Consider the following 19,336-nt stretch of genomic DNA (forward strand, 5'->3'; position numbering starts at 1 on the left):
ATGGGGTAGGACTCTCCCATGGCACACCAGTGGCCTCAAGGCCTGCTGTATGCATTTCCACCGTTCACTCTTGTTTCAAATCTGCTGCAAAGAGTTCGGAAGGAGGAACTGCAGGTGATTCTGGTGGCACCGAAGTGGCCACACATGACATGGTTCTTGGACGTGGTGCCTCTCCTGGCTGGGAGGCCATGGGAGCTGCCTGTCCATTGGGACCTTCTGAGTCAGGCGCAGGGGGCCCTGCTCGATCCCTTTCCACAGGGGCTCAAACTTGAGAGGCCCTGAGAGGGTCGGTCTGCTAAGCTTGGGACTTGCACAGTCAGTATTTCAGATCATGCAGAGTGCTCGGGCACTGTCTACGAGGTCTGCATACTTTTACCACTGGGAGCTCTTTGCATCATGGTGCACAACTAACCAGATCGATGCACTGAGATGTGCAGCCCCAAAGGTGCTCCGGTACCTGCAGGGGCATCTTGAGATGGTAAAATCACCTTAAACCCTTAGAGGCATGGTGGCAGCTACAGTATCAAGGCTGCTCATACAGGGGATTATAGACTTGCAGGTAGTGACTGCAGCCTCATCTCTCAGTTCCTGAAGGGTGTGCAGAGGCTTTCACTGTGCACCAGGAGGCTGGCCATTCCATCGTGGGACCTGGGTCAGGTGTTGGTTGCCCTGCAGCAGGAACCTTTTGAGCCTCTGGAGTCAGTCAGCATTAAGTTGCTGTCTCTTTAAGTGTTTTTTTCTCTTGGCAGTGACATCAGCCTGGCGCCTGGGCCTCGGTACAGTGGCACACAGCATTTCGTTTTGTTTTCGTATATACACACCTATTGGGTATTTTCTGTTGTTAATGCATCTGGTGGCGGGGATGCCTCACTGGAATACTAGGGGGAGCACTTGTGGACCTGCATCTGCTGTCTCCTGGGGCCCCTCGCGGTGTGTCTTAAAGGGTTCCCATAGTTATGATATAACTACAGCGTGGGGAGATAATTTCGATACAATAGAGAATGTTTGGTTACATTGTAACCTTGGTTCTCTGAGTGAGGAGATTAACTCCCCAGGCTCAAGGCCGCTCGATACCCGTTCCAATCAATGTCAATTAATGGGTGCATGCGCAAGGAAGGGCTTTCATAGCCTGGCGCATGCCGACCGCGTAAAGTGGTGTGTCTTAAAGATTATTAATTTTCCACGTCGATTACCCCAGATGGGAATACCTCCCATAGTTATGATATAACTACTGGGTGGGGAGATAATCTCCTCACTCAGAGAACCAAGGTTACAATGTAACCGAACGTTATGTATCAGATACATCAAAGAACATAATCTAATCAAGGTGGACATTTATTGACTTTGCCGGAGCTCAACAGTAGCAAAGCAAAATCAATCTATGTTTATGTCAAAGCTTTGCGAGCCACGAGCTCTTAAAGGCTCTTAAACGCAGTGAAATAAAAGGTGAAAGGCTGCATTATTCTACACTAACTGATTCTGAAGTGGGAAACAATAACAACATGACTTCTCAGGTGTTGCAGCAATTCAAGGAAATGGATTCTTTCAATGTTTACCAAGTTGATGCTCTTAAGTAATGCTTATCACAGGCTGTCTGAGAAAGCCTGTGCATGATTAATGATAACAGTGAATCAGGATACTAATTGATTTTGTTCCAACAAAAATTGCGGGACTGATGCATCTCATTACTCTGCTCTGGTATTTTATAAATTGTAAATAAATGTATATGTAAAAAAAGGGGCACATAGAGGTTAGATTACCCATCATGAGATGCTCTCCTCAGTCTCTGAAAACAGTTGGATAATGTATTTGTGGCTCTACGGGAAAGCTTTCTAAAATCTGAAAAAAGTCTGCTGTTTTGGAGCTTGACCCATAGCGACTAAAATGCAGGATACCTTAGCATCTGCTGCTTTGATTTTGACCATTTTTCTATAAATCTGTCTCTTACTTCCCCCAACTCGAAGTCACCCAGCTTAATGAAAGTGCAATACTAATCTTTCCCATATGTGCTTTTTTAATTTTTTTTAATTAATTTTAATTTTATATATTTTATTAATTGAATTTCCCCTCAGGGAGATTAATAAAGTATATAAAATTAAAATTAAGTAAATTAAAAATATATATATAATGCACACCATCCTTCAAATATTATTTACAAAACTAAATAATGTGCCTTATCGCCTCATTTTGGAATTTACAGCCCATCATGATTCTCTGTGATTCTCTATGATTCTCTGTCTGTCTGTCGCAGACCTACACCAATTGTGAAGGACAACATGTTGATTCTGAGATAATGAGACTAAAGTCCAGAGATGCAAGAAACAAATTATCTGTCATGTTGTGTAGAAGCAAATAGTTCATCCAGATTATCTAGACAAATAAAAGTGAAAGCAAGCACATCTTAAACATCAGTAATAAAACTGTCCGTGCACACAACTACAGCATTCTGTGAGGTCAAAGTTGAATATTGAACTAAGTCTGTAAGGAATTTGATCTGAATTGACTGACTACAATGTTTACAACAGGTATTTTGGGTAAAACTTTCTGTTTACATATCTTTTCTCAGCCTGAAGCATGTGTATGCTTGTCTGACTGTTTCTGTTTACCTCTTGGGAGTACAAAAGAATTATTATTAAGTACAGTTCAAAAACTACAAAAATACGACACACTGTTAGAAAATGCATCTAGTTACTTCCTATACTTTCTGTTTTATTAGGGACAAGTATGAGGGAGACTCTGATTCTCTCTTTGCGGTCATACTGGATTCTGGACTTAAAGACTTGGTATGTACAACAGCTACGATGAATAGAGCACGCCCAAGGACAATAAGGGCATGGATGGATATAGACTTGGATGCTTTAACCCCTTCTTTGTTGTTGTTCTTTTCTGGTCATTGTATTTGTCAATATATGTTTAAAACACAATAAATGCACACACACACACACACACACACACACACACACACACACACACACAAGACAGAAGTTGTTATAACCTGAAATATACCATATCTAAAGAATAAGATGTCACCTTGGCCCTGGACACTAAGACCCCTTTGTTCTCCTCTTCTATCCTCCCGCAATCCTCCCATCTCTTTGTTGATGTCAGGGAGTGGTGTCGCCACGATGTATGGAGGGCCGTCCCCATGGGCCTTGTCCTCCACCTCCTCCTCCACCACCTCCTCCACCCCCTCCTCCACCTCCTCCTCCTCCCACGTGGTCCTTATCTGACTCTGGTTGGCTCTGGGCTCGCTCAGGCTTGGGATTGGGCGTGCATGGTGGGTCGGGCTGTTGCACCGACATGGTCCTGCGCAGATGGGTGCGCTTACACAGGAAGTCAGGCTTCGCAGAGAGACCGAAGGAGCCCTTCCTTAGGACCATACGAACCGAAGGGGATTTCTTGGGTCTAGCTCTGTGCCCAAACTGAAGGGTGGAGAGGTGCGCTGCGTAGCCCTCGCTCAGGAACTGCATATAACCCACAGTTAGAGGGTTAGAAAAAAAAAGAGAGAAAGGGGTAAGAAGATTAAAGTAAATGAGAAAAACCTTTCAAGTGAAATAGGCACAGAGAAACACCACGAAAAGGTTCTTGAGAAAGAGGTGAAAGACACAAATTGAACTACCTGGCACTGATTTTGGTATTTCTTTGAAGGTCTGCCGACGATATAAATCTGCGAGGGGCAGAGGCCGAGCATGTTGTAAACAGAGATGTCCTTCATGGAACCGTAAGCAGAGTTGATCTTAATGTGACACTGGGGAGAAAAGAGATAATCAGTCAGAGATGTGTGTAGCAGGATACAACACTGTGGACTTGCAAAGGAGTGTTGCAGAGGAGAGAGATGGAGATAACTGTAGGGTGCAGAACAAAATGTTTCACATGCAGTGCAAAAAAACCCAAAGTGCCCAGTTAATGTCAGTTAATGATGGTTTGTCTCGTACATCTTGTATGAGGTTCTTGAGGAAGATGGTCTTTTGCCGCAGGGGATCATGAACCAGGCCTTCAGAGAAGAAGATCATCCCATGGGGAAAATTGTGTTGCGAGAGCCAGGATACAACGCGCTGCTTCTGCATGTCAGGGCGGCCTGTGATGTAGATGATCAGATATCCAAGGTCCTGCCAATGCCTGCATGTTAATACACAACATCAAACACACATCAGAGTCTTTCATTTTGATCATAATGGAAAGGATGCGCTTAAATGCTTTAAATGTGTGCCAACTCATCTGAACCTGTGTGTCATTCTTTGAGGAGAGGAATTTCATTTACACAGGTACACACACACACACACATACACATACACAGAGAGGCTATTTCTAGTTACCTGACGACATCGACAGCTCCGGGGCGGACCTTGGGGTCACTGCCCATGATTGACACACTAGCAGCGAAAGAGCCATCGATGCTGAAGACCACACACTCCATGCCCCGTGGCAACACAGTCAGGTAGGCCTCTGCGCTTGTTTGATCGCCCCTTGAGATAGAAAAAGGGAGAGAAACTGCATTTGCTACACATTTGTTACTCCCTTCAAAGCCCTCTATACTGCGCTCTCTAGCTAGAAGCTCACACACCAATACAAGGCACAAAAATAGGGCTTAATTCTATGATTCTCTCATTTTTGTTGTATCTTGTTTGATTATATAGCACTCTGTCTGTAAGGGGCTTGGATGCTTACTTGACCACCATTTTAATAGGGTAGACTCCCAGGCCGAGCTTCTTGCTCTTGGGTATAGTGTATGTGACTCTGCCGCTGCTGTTGGTCACCTCTGTGTCAAAGTGCACCCAGCGGCCAGACTGAGGTTGTGTCATTAGCAAGATGTCCACCTAAGAGAGGCAGGGTGGGTCAGTAGGTTGAAGGATAAGGTCAGTCTTTAATACACTAATGTAATGTATATCTGTAGTAACAATCATGTCGCTCCTTTTCACCTTTTCTCCAGTCAGAGTAACCATGTCCAAGGGGCCGTACATGAAGCGACCAACCAGAGTTTGAGGCCCATCCTCGGTGGCAATGATGTCATTCACCCTGTGGTTGGCAGTGACGTTCTACAATCGATAACAAGAAAGAGCACAGAACACAGTTCAGTCACGACACTGTGGTCAAGGTTTTCCCTTTGTTGCTGCTCATGTAAAGCTTTGATACAACACACTCTGAAAAAATGGACTTTCAGTTGAGAATTTCCCCCTCAACCATTAAAGGGATAGTTTGTTTTTTTGAGGGGGGGTTGTATGAATGTATGTATGTATTTATGCTGCTGGTCTACAGCTTAGTCCAAACTTAACTTTTAAAACATGTCAGTCACACAGTAACACAAACAATCTAACCAACTGAGGTAGTGGTGTATAAGCATCTCACATGTTCTGTGAAGTAAAATAACTGTCTTTGTCAAAGGGTCTGGTGGCTTTAAAGAAAGCAGAGATATCAGCCTCAGTTCCCCGTTGAAAAGGGCTGTCTGACGGCAAGGTAAAGCAGTGAAAATATTATAAGCTTACACTAAATTGATATAGATTTTTTTTTTTAGGTGGCTAAAATACATTTTGCTACCGCCCCCATCCACAGCAGTACATTGCAGAGCTTCTATGGTTGTGCTCCTGTCTGCTTCTCCAAACTGGTGGCGTGCCAACTGCCATCTACGGCAGGTAATACATTGAGTTTGGATAAGTATCTCATAAAACCCCATTTCAAAAAATCTAAACTATCTGTTTTAGATCCCAAGGTCAAGAATTAACTTCAATTGTCAAACCTGAAAAAGCTTTTGGTTTGAAATAAAGTCATTAATTTACATGTTAATATAAACAATGGATCAAAGACTGTGTAATAAAGGGATTGCTTGTAGTGATAACCCCATGGAGAATTATCACTAGACACTAGTATGTATGATGTTATCTTCTGTGGAACTGCAGGAAGGAGTCCAGAACAAATTTCCTTAAGGGGACACTAAAGTATATTGTATCGTATCATATAATTTCGCATCATATCGTATCATATCGTATCGTATCAGATGTAGCAAGCAGCTTATTCAGTGAAAAAACTATAAAACCCTACCCAGTGCTACCTGCCTGAAATATCAGCAAATCACACTCAAAGTTAGCGACTAATTTATGAACATATTGGAGCATTTGCATCTAAAGGACCAGATGTTCCCTGCAGGAGTTGATGGAGAGTAGAAAAAAACAAACTTAAAAGAGAATTAATATTTGACTTACATATTCCAGGTGGCCAGAAACACAACTCTGAATGAAGCTGATGTTGCTCCATATCAAATTATTGTGTATATAGACAACTGTAACAAGTGCTCACAAGTTAACCGCATAAACTTTAAGGTGATAGCATGTATATGCTGTGTTTACAGCTTGTGTCTGCCAAGTGGCCAAATATTTAGTTTATAAGGGGTCTAAAGAACCATTCATAATTCACATAGAACTAAATGTAACAGAGCAAGAGGCTGGGAAAGTGACGAGCATTACACTGGTAAAAGCACTTGATACAGAGAACCTAAAATGTGAACGTGAACAATCAGACAGTGTGTAGAACATGTAGCTACAAAATGTGCTCTGTGCCTGCCTGAACTACAGTGTAGTCCCATTAAAATCACAGCTGGTGTTTGTCCTTGTATGACCTGTTTTTGCAAGCTCTTACAACATACAGCACAGGCTAAAGTGTCCCCGGCTTTGATGTGTTGCATGTCCAGATTTCAATGCCCAGCCGAATGTTTCTGGTGTATGCGCTGTGGGACCTTCCAGAAAAGAGTGTTACCTCTCTACATTAAGCGTCCTTGTCTTGTTCTTTTCTCCACATTCAGTGAGTACCTCCAAGTGAGCCGGCAGAGAAACATTAATCCCTAAATCTCTTCTTGCTGAGTTGGTTGCATTTTAATAGCATATTATAAGCACACTAATGTAGAATTCTCACACTCTGTTGTGGGCCACCATGACAGAAATTTAAATTCTGCTTCCTACTCCTCTGCCATTTCTGTAACCTTTACTTTATCCTGGAGAATTTTGCTCGGCACACATGCCCTTTTTCAACACCCTGCTTTTCTTCTAAATAGTTAGACAATGCGAAAAGTGTTTTCTTTTTCTTCTTCTTTTTTTTTTTCCCTGTAGGTGGTGTGATAAAAGATAGTGTTTCCTTCACAAGCTTGTGAGGGATTTATGTTCAAGTAGAGATAAAATGTTTGCTTTTTAAAATATAAAATACAAGCTCATATAAACATGCTATAACAGAAAAACCTGCGTCATGTCTAAACAAAAGAAACAGCAATAGATGTGATTGGTTGATTAAGTCTTTGTTGCAGTGATTTTTATCAGGAGTGAGAGGCTGTTATGACATTTTGTTTACTCAAAAACACACTTCTGTTTATTGACAGCACTCAGTGAAAGATAATGGAGCATCTGCAAATTTTAATAAATATCGCTAAGTGCTGATGCGATCAAGCGTGTTGTGGTTGTATTTTCTTGTTTCACCACATTGGTTAATGATAATTGATCTAGAGGATGTGACATCTAACAAGGAAGTTCAACATTTCCAGCTGTTATTCTGCATTAGCTTTGTCAACAATTAATTATTTGCCAGCACGAGGTCCTACTGATCCAACGATGGCAAGCATGCAGAGTAAGGGCACCATGCATGCACACCTGGGCACACACACACACAGCATACAATACATAAAACATCACAGCTGCTGTGTGACATGAGGAGGCCTGACACTGGTCAATGTCTAGCTAAATTTCCTCGACACAGTTCACTAGGTACTCGCTGTGTGGTCATATGTGAAAGCTACATGTGCCTCAGTACCACCATCCACTTACAGAGTACGTGAGGAAGAGATGGGTTAGAGAGTCAGACCCCTCCTGTGAAAGAGCAGCATGTACAAGAAATAAAAGCCACACTCATGGTCCCTCTCCAGCTGTGACAAACACCTCTTACTAAGTCAAGGAAGATCAGAAATAGATGCCAAGTCTCTCTGAATCGCACCATTCTGCAGCAGATTCAGCACAGAGCAGCTCCAAATCTCCATATGGTGGATCGTATTCAGGACGTGGCAACTTTTTTCAGAGCTGCTTTCTTTGAGCACTTACATTAGAAACACTTCACTGGGCCAAGGTGAGGCATGAACAAGATGACACTGAAACAAGAAGACCTTCACAGGCTCAAATACAGATATGTTTCCATGGTGCTCTGGTTGCATAGTTCTATTTATAGCCTTGTGAAAAGCAAGCAGTCACTAAATTCTTGTCTTTATGAAATGGCAGATAAAAGGAGCACTTGATGGATAGCAATGTGACCTTGATTGTTCCACTCTGCAGGGCTCAGAAGCCTCAAGTAACTGTGTGTGTCTGCCTGCTGCAGTGCTTCAAGGTGAAAGTGTGGGAGCATTTAAATTTTTTCAGGTTATGAACAGTTCACAGAGTCCTCAGCGCTAAAGCACTACAACCTCAGCAGTTAGTGATGACTGTATTTTTAGTCTGAATGAATGCAAAACCATTGCAGCAGAAGAACAAAATCTGCTCTGTGTGTGTGTGTGCGTGCGTGTGTGCTTGTGTGGGTGAGTGTATTTCTGAGAATGAGAGGCACCTTGGAGACAATATTCCAGGTTGTGTAATATCTGGTGTCTAAGCCAAAGTGCTTTGTTGAAAAATGCATGAATTTGTTCCCATAAAGTTTAAAAATGAGCTTCTGAAAGTTAACTGAGTAGCCATGAATTCAAATTTCTGTCAGCAGAACGAACTGGGGCAAAAGTATATTTATACAAAATAAACCAACAAATAATTAATTACCCTCAGTTTGACATGTGTCCTCCTTCTGAGCCATTTTTCCCGTGGGCTGGAGGGCGAGAACGGCGCAGAGTCCAAATTGTCTGCTTCATGGGTCTTCACACAGTCGCATCGCATGAGCTGTTAATAAACACATGTGTATATAAGAGCAGGCAGTTCCACACACAAGCCTTTGAAACCATAACATAGTCTCACCAGTGTGCTTCCTGCACATTGATGCAGTGAAGAGTAATACATCGAATTAAAATGGGAGGAGACTCTGTCTGTCCTTAAATATTCTCTCTGGTAAATTGGTGCCCTACAAATGGCGTCGTCATGTTACATACTTAATGTTAAGTTATGTAGCTTAAGTTTAGACAAGGTCAGGTATGTAGGTTAGGTTTAGGAAAAGGAAAATGGTTGGCTGATGATGTCCTGACCTTAAAATAACTCACAGTACCTAGGCGAATGTATTGTGTTTGTTTAACCCATCCACCACCCCAACCTGCCTTCTAATGCAGACTTTTGCTCTTTAAACTACTTCCTTCTTTACTCCCGTCAGAGCCTTAGTCATGTGATTGAAGCCTTCCCAATTACGTGGGTTACACACAAATTACTGGCTCCTGATTATGTGGGTCACATACAAATTGTAGTGCTTTACTATTCGTAAGTAGCCTATACATACGAACAGCCTGAACTGTTACACCGCCAAACAGCATGCTGGGTACACCTTTCGTTCCGTCATTCGCTATAAGACATTCAATAACAGATGGAGAAAGAGAGACCAGAGATTACTTTGTAGCAAACTAAAAGATTTCAAGCATCAGCGATGTAACTTTCCGAACGAACACTTCTGTTCCCGGGAATAGCTGGTCCCATATAGCTAGCTGTTACCAAATGACATACATTCTAGCATTGTTAGGAGACGCAACTATGTCATGGCAGGTTTATTGCTCAGGACACAAAGATGCAGTGTCGAGTGTGAAATTGTTGGGATGAGCAGTTCTCGAGAAAGCTTCAAGCAGTGACACCAGAGGCCAAGCTATAGGTCCGTTAGGAACAGGCCTTGATGTATCATTAGAAGCCCTGAAAATAAATCTGAAGTTATGTTTAGGGATGATAAATCACAAGTTGTAATGGAAACCTTTTGTGACAAGAGCAGATTAAGAGCGAAGGGGTGATTTGGAGTACTTCATTAAAGCTATCGTGCACTTCTTAAAAGAAGCCATGCATGTAATTCCTGACTCTTTGACGTAGAAAGGCTCCATGTTTCATGACATCTTAAAACATAGTCTTACTGAGGCTGGACTGTGAGAAGAGTAAATGATTCAGCTTTAACAAATTATTTTCTGTGCAGCCCTTAAATTCCATGACGATCCTTTAATATGACTCGGCATCGAGTGGAGCTGAAAACCACTGAACCAAAATGATGATCTTTGAGTTTATTAGCTTCCTGATGGCGTCGATAGCACTTCTTTTTTTCTGATGTGCTCTCCATATTCCCCTCACGTTTCCTCACAAAGAAGACATGCTGCGGCAGACAGTGGCAGGGTGAAAAAAAAAGTTCTTTTTTTTTTTCTTCTTCTCTCTCCGGGAGCTCTGCTTTCTAATGATCAAGTTCAAAGATGGTGTTTCCAGGGGCTTTTATCAGGACATGACGTGATACTCTTGTATTATTCTGTTATTCTTTTTCACCTGCTCTTCGTTGTTGTCTGAGCATTTGAGAAACATGCGTGTAATTACCACAGATGCACAAAAACGCAGTCACTCAGTACATTAATGGGCAGCTCAGTAAGTGAAGCAATAACTGCCACAGCTCACAGTTTAAGTCCAACTCAGACATAATGTATGTGCACTGGTGGCACTATATGAGACTCTTCTGATCAAAGTTTGGGTCCCCTCAACTAAAGAGGTGATGACAGAGAAATGGAAATGCCCGGATGCTTAAGTGAAGCCAAGAACACTTTTTCCAGACCTTTAAAATCTTAACCGACCATAAAAAGATTTAGCACCACACTTAATTTCTGATTTCTGCGGATTCTAGTCATGCCCACCAGACCAAATCACAAAATCCTGGTCTGATCTGTTACACTGCATAATCAAAGAAGTCAGATAAAATGGCTACCACTTGTCTGAGGCTTAGTTGTGGGGTGTAAGATGAATTCTAAACATCTACACAAAAATAAAGTGTGCTAGTGATCCATCCCTTTGTAGACCACCTAACAATTCCCACAATTTTGGCCATTACTTGTCAAGGCTAAATCAATGCAAAAATAGACCCTAATATCACTGGTCCCCAATCTGGCGGTCCTGACCCACACTGGGGTTCACCAAAGATTCAAGAGGTGTTGTGAGACCTTCTTCATTAAAAAAACATAAACCTTTTAAAAGTTATACAGTCGACCTGTATCTCAGCATTTCATTAATTTCTGTGAAAAGAACTAAATTGATTTCTTTGTTTAAAGAAATCTCAAGGGATAAGGGCACTGTAAAGACCTGAACACAAACTATACTGACAGAGTCTTTACTCTCTGTGTAACAGCCTAATCTTCCATTAAAAAGTACACAGTTAAAACAACCAAGGAGCCAGCAGAACAATAGTAAAGTGTCAGGGAGAGGAAAACATTGAATTTTTCAACAAAAAAAAAAAAGAAGATATGAAATATCCATAAAAATATGTTACTCAGTCAAGGGTAGTCACTTTACTCAATGACAGAAAAGGGGTCCCTTTAGGAAAAAGGTTGGAGACCACTGCTTCATTTCATGTAGTGCCTTCTAAGCTGTAAATCCACGTCATGACTCAGCACTGGATTCTTGCTCAGCATACTTTGAGATGTCTTGAAACGACATTTATGGCAAAAATGCTTGGGTAAATCTATATATAGATTGCTCATTTGTTATTGCTGGCTCAGTCCACAGTTAGATGCCGTAAAGGGGTGTTGATGACATTCTTGGCTTGCAGCCAGACTTCTGGTTATAACATATTCAAGGTGTCATCTGTGCAGAAGGAGCCCTCAAGCAGCTTAGCAGCGGCATCTATGCTGTGTTGTTGTGAAGCAAGAAGACACCATTAAACAGAAGCAGCTGTTCTACAAGTGACAGAATTAAAAAACAGCAATAAGCCAATGCCTTAAACTATGAGTACAACCTGAGAAGTCACTCAGGATGAAGCATCTAAAACATGGTATATGTTAAGATACAAAAGGATTGGGATTTATTTGGACTTTCTTGAAGCCCTTGTTGGTTCAAGTCTCACCTATAAGCAATTATTATTATTATTAATTATGTATCATCAACTAAAATGGCATGTGGAGTTCTTCAAGGGTCAATACTAGGACCCCTTTCATTCAACCACAACATGCTGCCATTAACTGGATTTTGGATTACTTTTAAATTTGCAAAACAAATTTCCATTCTGACATGTATTTTCATACAATGACTTTTACTTCTGTTTGTCTTTTAACCTGTTGTTTTGCTTACATGTCTTATGTACACTTGATGTGCTCATGTGCTATAATGTGAAAATGTAATTGACAAAACGCTGAAAAAATTGTCTTAAAATGTCAAGACAAGTGCAGGTTATGAATTTATAGTGGGTCTGTGGATTTTGGTAACTACCTGCACCACTATGTGTTACGGCTGTATGTGTTCTCTGTGCTGTTGTCTCTTTTCCCATTCCTGTAGCTCTCTCCAGGTGTGCTGCATTGCCTAACAAGGTACATTGCCTGGTGAGGTGCACCTGGCATGGGAAGTAGGTGCTTAAGAGCTCCTGTGCCAACAGCAGGGGAGCTCCTCTGGTGTGGGGACTGCTGCCTCCCACCCTGGGATTTTATTTTTTGATAAAGTTTCTAAAACTGTTTTTATATTAAAGCAACAAAAAATAGACTATACTGTTTCCAACCGCCTCTGTCCGATGCCTCCACTTTCTACCTCCTACAGCTTTCTTGTTGGTATTTTTTTTATGATATACAGAATCACACAGTTTAAAATACTTCATACTGCATCTCACTAACAGCCACAATGATGATGCAGTGACAGCAAGTGAATTCCTGCTGCTCCCATTTGGTTATAACGACAGTAAACATACCCTGAGGCCATGGACTTGGAACAAGCCACTAATGTAACATCAAAGAAGAAATGCTGCATATGCAAAGTTATGGCCTTAACAAGAGACTGGAGATGTGCCATATTTTGTTACTTTTTTTCATCTACTCCCAAAGCAACGTTCCAAGAGAACCTCTCCACATTTGATTTGACAAGTTCAGTCTTTTAAGATACCAGCCAGCAATTTCAGAAACTTATATTCACAAAGCTTCTACTCTCCCTGCAAAGGGCTTTGTCTTCTAGACGAAGAAATCTGGGAAACTTGCTGGGGGAAAAAAACGTCAATAAGGCTTTCCCACCTGCCGGAGAACAAAAGCTGCTACGTCAGTGGACTCCCAGTAGGAGGCGTGAAAAAGGTGAGGCAGAGCCACTGTTGGGAAGGCAGTCAGCACATCAGGGCAGTACAAAGCATAATCCAGCCTCTTGGAGCCCCACCAGCCGCTGGAAACTGAAACACACAGATGTATGCAAGCTTAGAAGTGGAAATCAGAGGTCAGCCTATGAGCTGTGAAACCTCATGAACCTGAATTCATCTACAGGAGATAACTGAATCAATGAAGCAGAAAAGTGTAGCTCCTCAGCCTCTCTCCTTCCCTCCCACTCACTGTTAGCGATGGTGTTTCCCAGCTGGCCCATGGAGCAAATTGACATTTCACTTTCCACGCTGGTCACACTGGCTCTACGACCTCCCTCTTCTCCTCCTCCTTCAGTCTTCGTCTCAGAGGACATCAGTGAAGCCTGACCTCCAGGGGTTTGCTCACCTTCCAAAAACACGTCTGAATGGCCTTGGATACTCTCGGCTAATGAGGGTGAGAAGCGGAGTGAAAGAGGAAGAAGACAAGGACAAACAGAGAGGGAAGGGGAAAGGAAATGCTTTGATCACAAAACAATTGACTGGCCTCAATCTTTGAATCAATGCTGTTATTTTTCCTTAAACGACAGCCTGTTGCTGTGTATTGACTTGATTTGTCTTTTATCAAGGCAAACCAAAGAAAAGCACTAAGTAGGAGTACAATGACAGAAACTGTGTCTGCTGCTCATGGGGTTAAATCCAATTGTATTGACTTTGGAGGACCCAAAAAGCATCTTGCTCTTGGCTTCTGCTGACAAGTAGAATGATAATGTCTGGTTAGAGTCTTCTCTGCCACCAGCACGTCTCTACACAGCTCTTTCTTATTTGTTTGGAGATAACATTGAATAATAGGAGAATGAAAATTTTCCCTGGAGACCTGGTTTGACCAGAGATGGTGGATCTACTTGTTATTCCCTGAGACGCAGAGCCTAGAAGAAGAATACTTCATCAATAATCTAATCGTTAGAGAGACAAGTGTCTACCAGCTTGGCTCAATAACACATTTATCTTAAACCCTACACTACATCCTGGGGACAAAAGGAGACTCACACTGAATGTCTTCAACTTCCACCAAACACAATTGCATCACATAGCTGAACAACAGGAAGCTCAACAACACAATGCAGGCATGTCTCTCTCTTTTTTCGAGGACTCTCCAACACAGTTTTCTCTTCTTACCTGTGTTATGAAACTCAAAATGTTTTTCCAGCCAGACTCCGGAGAGTACTCATTATCCTGTTACCCGGGCCTCACATTGAGCTGCGGATCTATTATGACACTGGATATGACCTGACTCACATCCGTCTGAGCCTCTACTTCACCTCTGCGCTACACAACATGCTACAGATGCTGTGGCGGTTCTCCCTATAGGCAACATGTAACCACCTCTGGTCCTGGCAATGCAGTTCACCTTTATGTGTTTATCAGTGAATGATTGTCAGTGTCAGACCATCCTGGAGATTTGTGGATATGGTGGAGTAGAGTGTGTGTGGAGGGCATTAGAGCAAAAGCCATCTGGGAGGCAGAAGTAAAAAAGAGAAAGACAAAAAAGGGAGATCAAATTTTCAAATTTGCACATCCGTATTCTTGTGCTAGTTTGTTATAAATAAAATAAATATAAAAGATAGCAATAATATTCTTTTTTTCATGTGTGTGTGTCAGTGGTGTCTTAAGATGTGATAGAGTGGAGCTGGGACAGGGAGCAGTGCACCCGAGGAGAGCTGAGATAAAATGAAAGCAAGTATCTTTCAGAACACACCATGTCTTGGTTTGAGAGGATCTTGCTGCATCTCTGGAAAGGACAGATTCTCCTGACAGTTTCCTCTGACACTATTTTCGGTGTTTAAATCACTTCCATTCACACCATACACAAACACTTGCATTACAGACGTTGCCTCCACAGTGGGCGATGAGTGTGCCTGCCTGCATTCAATATTTGTAACTGGGAATGAGTTTGAATGTGCATGTATCAAATTATCACCCAGAATAGTCTGATTTTTGCACCATGGAGAAGCCAATTATTGGCAGGTTAACCCTTTCTCCGCTGCCTGCTGGAGTGGTTATAAATAAACCACCAGATCCAGCCACATGTTGCCTGTTTGGTCTGTGAAGGATCGGAGCAGCAGCAGAATACAGATTAACAGCCTTTCTCTCAGACGAGGAACGGTCAGGTGTGGTTGATAAATCTGGACGGTTACAATGATGAAGATGATGAAATCTGACAGACACAGTGTTTGTATCAGTGATGCTAGATTACATGGTTTTCTGTATAATGTGTCTGCTTTTGAGGGGCAGGAAATATTTTGTTGGTTGGGAAGATACGGAATTGTTTAATTTTCATTTATTTAAACCAGGTCAAAAACATGGCTTTGTGTCTGGCATTGGTTAAATACAAGGAATAACACTGCAGCATTTCATTACTTCGGCTCATACAACTTGGGTTTAATCCCAGTATTAGATACAGACAAAGGCAATTTTTACATTAATACTCCTTGTGCCTTTATTAAGACAGCACGCAGCTGAATTACAAATGTTAGAATAGCCAGAGAGACTTTTCGTTCTCTCACAGGCTGCATCACAGATGGATTTTAAAAGTTAGTGAAGCCTGAACGACCATCATGAGCACGAGGGATCCTTACCCCTCTTGCCCTCTTCTCACTGTGAATCCACTGATACATTTTCACATCAGTTTCATCACTTGACGTTATTAGAGAGCGAATTCCGCTACCTGTTTTATAATATCTGACAGTGCACCAGCATTGAGTGACAGGACGTTAAGTTGGATTGATTTGTTCATGCAGGAGGCATGAATGAACAATGGGGCCAAAGAGAGAAAAAGTGACAGAAGGAAAGGTTTTTCAATCACTTTGACTTGTCAAGGAAAAACCTAGCTGCTGTTAGTGAAATACCCAAGGTATGAAAGGAATTTCATGTGATATTAAAGTGTGGCTGAAAAAATAGTCAGTTAATCAACATTTACACTGCGAGAATGCAAAAACATCTGCCAGTTGTGGCCTCCCAAATTCAAGGATTTGCTGTTTTATATCACTAAACTGAATACTTTTGAGTTTTTTTTTAATTGTTGGTTTAACAAAACTATTTTACGTAGAGCTGCAATGATTTGTTAAATAATCAGTTGATTAACAGAAAATGAATCCGCAATAATTTGATAATTGATTTATTGTATTGCGTAATATTTTAAGAAAAATGGAAAACATTTGATGGTTCCAGCTTCACATATGAGAACATTTGCTGCTTTCTCTTGTCTTAACAAAACTGTAAACTTCGTACCTTTGGGTTTGGTGTTGATTGCACAAAACAGAAAATGACATCACTTTGGGTTATGGGTAATTGTGGTGCACCTCTTTCACAATTCTTATTTCTAGACCAAATGATAAATCAAAAAAATAAACTGCAGATTAGCTGTTTGTAGTTTGTTAGTAAGTAAGTAATAGTGCTTCCATTAGGGGCCATGTTCACCAAAGCGCTTTTCCTGAGGCAAGCGTATTTTTTAAATTGTTTGCAATGGTAGTGCCACGTATTTATGCTATGCTCCAAACACCAGCAGCTTGACAAGGGGCTAAGGGTCTATTCTGAGGTGAGCGCTGCACGTTTGGTGGTTGTTTTGTGGTTGGCAAAAGATGAAAATGTTCAGCTTTGGGTAAAGTGCTGTGCTTGTCACTTTGCAATCACAGTGGAGGAGGGGTGGGACAAATAGACGACCACAAACACCAACTGTTACATCTTACATGTACAATTACTGAACAACAAAATCAATGGAGGATGTGTGTTAATTCACTATAAACTAAGCACAAAAAGTAGGGAAAATTGTCTTTGGTAGATTATTTCTTTGTTGTAACAATGCTTCTTGGCAATAAATCTTATATACTTGGAAAGCCTGCTTACTTCCCTTTTTAATGGTGCCACATTTGTAAGGAACATGCATTTGTGGGATGAGCAGCAGAGCCGAGTATGTGGGTTGCGCCCATGAATATTTTGCCAAATCTTCTCTTCCAATGCCAAGCTTCTGGTACCCCAAGGTACCTGTGAGCATGGGCCCTGCTATGTGGTCAGCTGGTGTCTGCTCCAAGAATCGGCATGCCACCGACTGATCTGGATAGGGCCCGTGTGATAGGGCAACTTCAAGCTGGTGTTCCGCAAAACCAAGTTGTGGCATTCTTTGGAGTGAGCCCTAGTACCATCTGCAAACTGAAGGCCAAGTTCCATATAACGGGGGATGTCAGAGACATGAAGTGGGCGTCCCAAGAAGACCATTTCCTCATCCTGTCAGCACTTAGGAACCGTAGGCAGTCTTCTACAGATTTGCAGTCCAGGTTTGCAAGACGATATGGCAGACCTGGCTCTCTGCCCAGACTTTTCTTCAGACTTCAATCATCCAATCCACCAAACAACACCAAACAAGAGTCAATAGCAAAAAAAAAGCTGTTTGGCATTGGCAGAGAAGATTTGGCAAAATATTCATGGGCGCAACCCACATACTCAGCTCTGCTGCTCATCCCACAAATGCATGTTCCTTACAAATGTGGCACCATTAAAAAGGGCAATAAAGAGGCTTTCCAACAGTATAAGATTTATTGCCAAGAAACATTGTTACAACAAAGAAATAATCTGCCAAACAAGTACTCACAACAAGTACAAGTACTACCTTGGTTTGCGCCAACATTTTTATGTTTGCAGATATTCTGTGACATTATTTGCAGTTATTTGAAATCTGACTCCCTTAATTTTGATTCATTTGGATGTGACTGGCAGATAATATTTTGGTTGCAGGCTCTTTTTTATAGATGCCTTGGGACAGAAAGAAATGAGTGTACAGTATACAAAGTGTTACTTCTCTTGACTAGGTATTTCATGTTGAAGTAAAAATCTTTGAATTCTTTTGGGTTTTGGGGTTGTGAATTGAACGGATTTTTACAAGACGAGGCAGGTTTTCAGAAATTACTGGGTTGGAAACTGACGGTGAAAGATTGGCATCCACAACAGAATACAGATTAAGTACCACTCTCTCCCCCTCTATTTCTGTGGATTTGGACAGGATCAGATGTGGTTAATGACTACACAAAAAAAAAAAAAAAAAAAAAAAATCCCCTATTTGGACTGTATTGACAACGGAACGTCACACAAAACCCAATACATGTTCTCTCATTAAAATGTTGTTTCTAACTAGAGACAAGGTCATTGTATGTTCTGTGTACTGTTTGCAGTGATTTATGCAATTATGCCTCCCCTGAGGCTCCGAAGAAAACTGAAGAGGACTCACGCTCACCCACATACATGTCCCTACACACACACACATACACACTACAGTGTATTATCAATAATGAGCCCTGCCCAACACCTCTAAGAGGGGTCTTTCAGTTGCTTTCAGTCTGGAACATTAGCACCACTGTCTTTCTTTCACAGCACAATAAGCAGAGAGAGGCAGAGAGGGAGGGAGAGATTGTTCTGACAGAGGAAGGTCCACTGACTGTGACGCATTTTCTGAAACACACACGCACACACACACACACAAAATTTCAAAAGCCGTGTGCTGGAGAAGAAGCAGAGAAAAAGAGAGAGCAACAAAAAGCTGCCAGGGCGAGCAGGAAAGCTGGGCCTACATGGTGACAAAGACCGACACAAAGACGAGCACAAGCATGCGAGTGTGTTTATACAGTAAATGAGAGAAGAAAAGCTCAGAAGTTAAATAAAAGACACTGTACACACTCCAAACCCCTTTTAAAGGAGCAATAAGCGAAATTAATCATTTCTAGACTGAAGGAATTAAAAAATTGCTATGTGAAGAACTAGAGGTGTAATTTCATCTGGAGTATAGCATGACCTCACACACCCTCTCTCTCTGTTGATCTCCAGCCCCTTGTTTACAAGCCGGTCCAACACATGTCCGGTTCATGTACGTTCATGTGAATCCCCCCCCCCTCCTCCTCCTCCTCTCGGAGCCCTTGGCCCTCCCTCCCTATAAAAGGCTACAGCCGATGAGCAATGGCAGCGTGTATTTTCGAAATTAAATGGCAGAGAGCGGAATGTCCACCTGAAGACGACCAGGATCTGACATTACCTCTAAAGAAACAACGGTTGTTGGCGAAGAAGTTGTCGGATAAAGAAAGGGACA

The 19,336-nt window shown here is 41.8% G+C and overlaps 1 protein-coding gene across 4 annotated transcripts in view; it reads right to left on the reverse strand.

Moving 5' to 3' along the window:
- The window catches only part of pitpnm3 (PITPNM family member 3), a 129,329-nt gene that overhangs the window by 5,989 nt on the left and 104,004 nt on the right, over window positions 1-19,336 (reverse strand). For 3 of the 4 annotated variants that reach the window (XM_050060243.1, XM_050060258.1, XM_050060236.1), the window contains exons 12-20: window positions 13,457-13,651; window positions 13,151-13,299; window positions 8,772-8,888; window positions 4,920-5,036; window positions 4,669-4,817; window positions 4,317-4,466; window positions 3,936-4,119; window positions 3,620-3,748; window positions 3,031-3,464 (exon numbers count right to left, since the gene is read on the reverse strand). In XM_050060243.1, coding sequence (XP_049916200.1) covers window positions 3,105-3,464; window positions 3,620-3,748; window positions 3,936-4,119; window positions 4,317-4,466; window positions 4,669-4,817; window positions 4,920-5,036; window positions 8,772-8,888; window positions 13,151-13,299; window positions 13,457-13,651 — 1,550 coding nt within the window. In that variant the 3' untranslated portion in view covers window positions 3,031-3,104. Of the gene's footprint in view, window positions 1-3,006; window positions 3,465-3,619; window positions 3,749-3,935; window positions 4,120-4,316; window positions 4,467-4,668; window positions 4,818-4,919; window positions 5,037-8,771; window positions 8,889-13,150; window positions 13,300-13,456; window positions 13,652-19,336 lie in introns of all 4 variants that reach the window. The other variant, XM_050060250.1, reaches the window with a different exon arrangement.

Source organism: Epinephelus moara, chromosome 2 (genome assembly GCF_006386435.1).
Source record: "Epinephelus moara isolate mb chromosome 2, YSFRI_EMoa_1.0, whole genome shotgun sequence".
NCBI lineage: Eukaryota > Metazoa > Chordata > Actinopteri > Perciformes > Serranidae > Epinephelus > Epinephelus moara.